Here is a 2,209-nt window from a genome sequence, read left to right as displayed (position 1 = left end):
TTCTCTTCTACATCTGTCCATCCCTGTACATATTTTGAAGCAAAATAATCACACTTTTCCAGTGTAGCAATTTCTGCAAATACTTTTTATATTTTTGGTAAGAACAAATATAATAAAATGCGTAAGGCTCTGCTATGCTTTTATTTATTTTAGCCTCATCAAATTTTCTTTTTAAAATTATAGCTAGATATTCACTTTACATTTATTGCATTGTATTTCAGAGGCCATCTATTAAGCACATGGAAACAAAAAATGCAACAGAACTGACAGAGTTTGTTCTCACAGGACTTAAGTATCAGTCAGAGTGGCAAATCCCCCTGTTCCTGCTCTTCTTGATAATATACCTCATCACCCTCATGGGAAACCTTGGTCTGATTGCTCTCATCTGCAACGACCCTCACCTTCACAGCCCCATGTACTTATTCCTTGGGAACTTGGCCTTTGTGGATACTTGGTTATCATCCACAGTGACCCCCAACATGCTGGTCAACTTCTTTGCCAAGAGCAAAATGATCTCTTTCTCTGAATGCGTTGTACAGTTTTTTTCCTTTACACTCTGTGTAACCACAGAATGTTTTCTGTTGGCAACTATGGCATATGATCGCTATGTCGCCATATGCAAACCATTACTGTATCCAGTGATTATGACCAATAGACTATGCATGTGGCTGTTAGTTCTATCATTTTTAGGTGGCCTTTTCCATGCCACACTTCATAATGCTTTTTTATTCAGATTAACATTTTGTGATTCCATCATCATACATCACTTTTACTGTGACATTATACCACTGTTTAAGATATCCTGTACTGACCCTTCCATTAACTATCTGATGATATTCATCTTTGCTGGGATAATACAGGTATTCACCATTTCTGTTGTTCTTATCTCTTATACACTTGTTCTCTTTACAATCTTAAAAAGGAGGTCTCTACAAGGCATAAAGAAAGCCTTCTCCACCTGTGGAGCCCACCTTCTATCTGTCTCTTTATACTATGGCCCTCTTCTCTTCACATATGTGCTCCCTGGATCTGCACAAGAAAATGATGGAGATATGATGGACTCTCTATTTTACACTGTCATAATTCCTTTCTTAAATCCAATTATCTACAGCCTGAGAAACAAGAAAGTCATAGATTCCCTAACAAAAATGTTAAAGAGAAATGTTTAGATTTCATACTAACATGTTCTCCTTGCATTAAAACAACACAAAATTGTGCAGATTAAATTTTGCTATGTGTTCACTATTGTTTAAAATTTTTGCATTTGTAATCACCTTATTCTTTTAATGATTTTAGGCATTAGTAACTAATAAATTCCTTAAAATAACTGCATATCTTAACTGTTTATATCATACTAAAATAGAGAATAAAACAAGTATGAAAACATTTTAAATATTTGTATGTTATTCAACATGGCTTTATAAATGCATTAAGCACTGAAATAGTACTGTTTCACTGAATAGGACTTTCTGATATGCTTGATATTACTACAGTTATAGAGCTGAGAGACTGGTTCTGGTAGCCATCAAAAGGTTCACATGGTTTGGGGCATGCTAAATTGTACTTCTTGAGATCAACTCCACACCATAGAGAGAAATAAACAGAAGTGGTAAAGCAATGGGGGGAAAATGACATGGGAGATAAGACAATGAGGACACAGCTGCAGTGTAACTGATGCTCTCGTGTTATTTTTAGAGAAAAGGATAGAGGTGAGTTGCCTCTCACTGTATTTGATTTTTCTAACGTCCTTTTTATCTGTGTTTGTGTGTTGTAGGCCAACCTTAAAACATTCACTAAATCATAAACCTAACCAATTAGACTGAATATTTAATTCGGAGAGACATAGAGAAGAAAGAAATGGCAGAATAGGAGAAAAATGGTCAAGTCTTTTAGAATTTTTTTAAAAATGAAGGTATGAAGATAAAAAGCTTACTAGAATGTGTGGTTGACAATGAGGGTCTGTAAATGCATATTACCAAAATTCAAATAATATTAAGATGAGATGATATCATAAGGATCAGTGAGTGGATGGGGAGGACATAAAGAGGAAAAAGAGGTTGGAAGTCAGTGTCTTAAAGTCTTCAAATGTTCATCTTTGTCACACTACATTCTCTAAGTAGAATGAGGGGTGCATCTTCAGGTTCACCCCTTCTATTCTCTCACTACTGATTCTAGGTATATTCTTACATTGCCACTGAGACCCTCACCC

General features: G+C 35.4%; 1 protein-coding gene across 1 annotated transcript; it reads left to right on the top strand.

Annotated features, from left to right (window-relative positions):
- Nucleotides 1-200: 200 nt before the first annotated feature.
- On the top strand, nt 201-1,169 carry LOC146397791 (olfactory receptor 5H8-like). Its single transcript, XM_084992473.1, has one exon. It carries the CDS (start codon nt 240-242, stop codon nt 1,167-1,169), a length of 930 nt encoding a protein of 309 aa, XP_084848599.1. The 5' UTR covers nt 201-239.
- Nucleotides 1,170-2,209: the final 1,040 nt, after the last annotated feature.

This window comes from Sus scrofa, chromosome 13 (genome assembly GCF_054392235.1).
Source record: "Sus scrofa isolate SSC_HxYL_T2T_F1_AM1 chromosome 13, Sscrofa_HxYL_maternal_Yorkshire_Landrace_v2.0, whole genome shotgun sequence".
Taxonomy (NCBI): domain Eukaryota; kingdom Metazoa; phylum Chordata; class Mammalia; order Artiodactyla; family Suidae; genus Sus; species Sus scrofa.
Note: the sequence above shows the minus strand (reverse complement) of the source record. Positions and strands in the feature narration are given on the sequence as shown.

Coding starts and splice junctions, on each gene's coding strand:
- LOC146397791 (XM_084992473.1), top strand. CDS start 240: ATGGAAACAAAAAATGCAACAGAACTGACAGAGTTTGTTCTCACAGGA.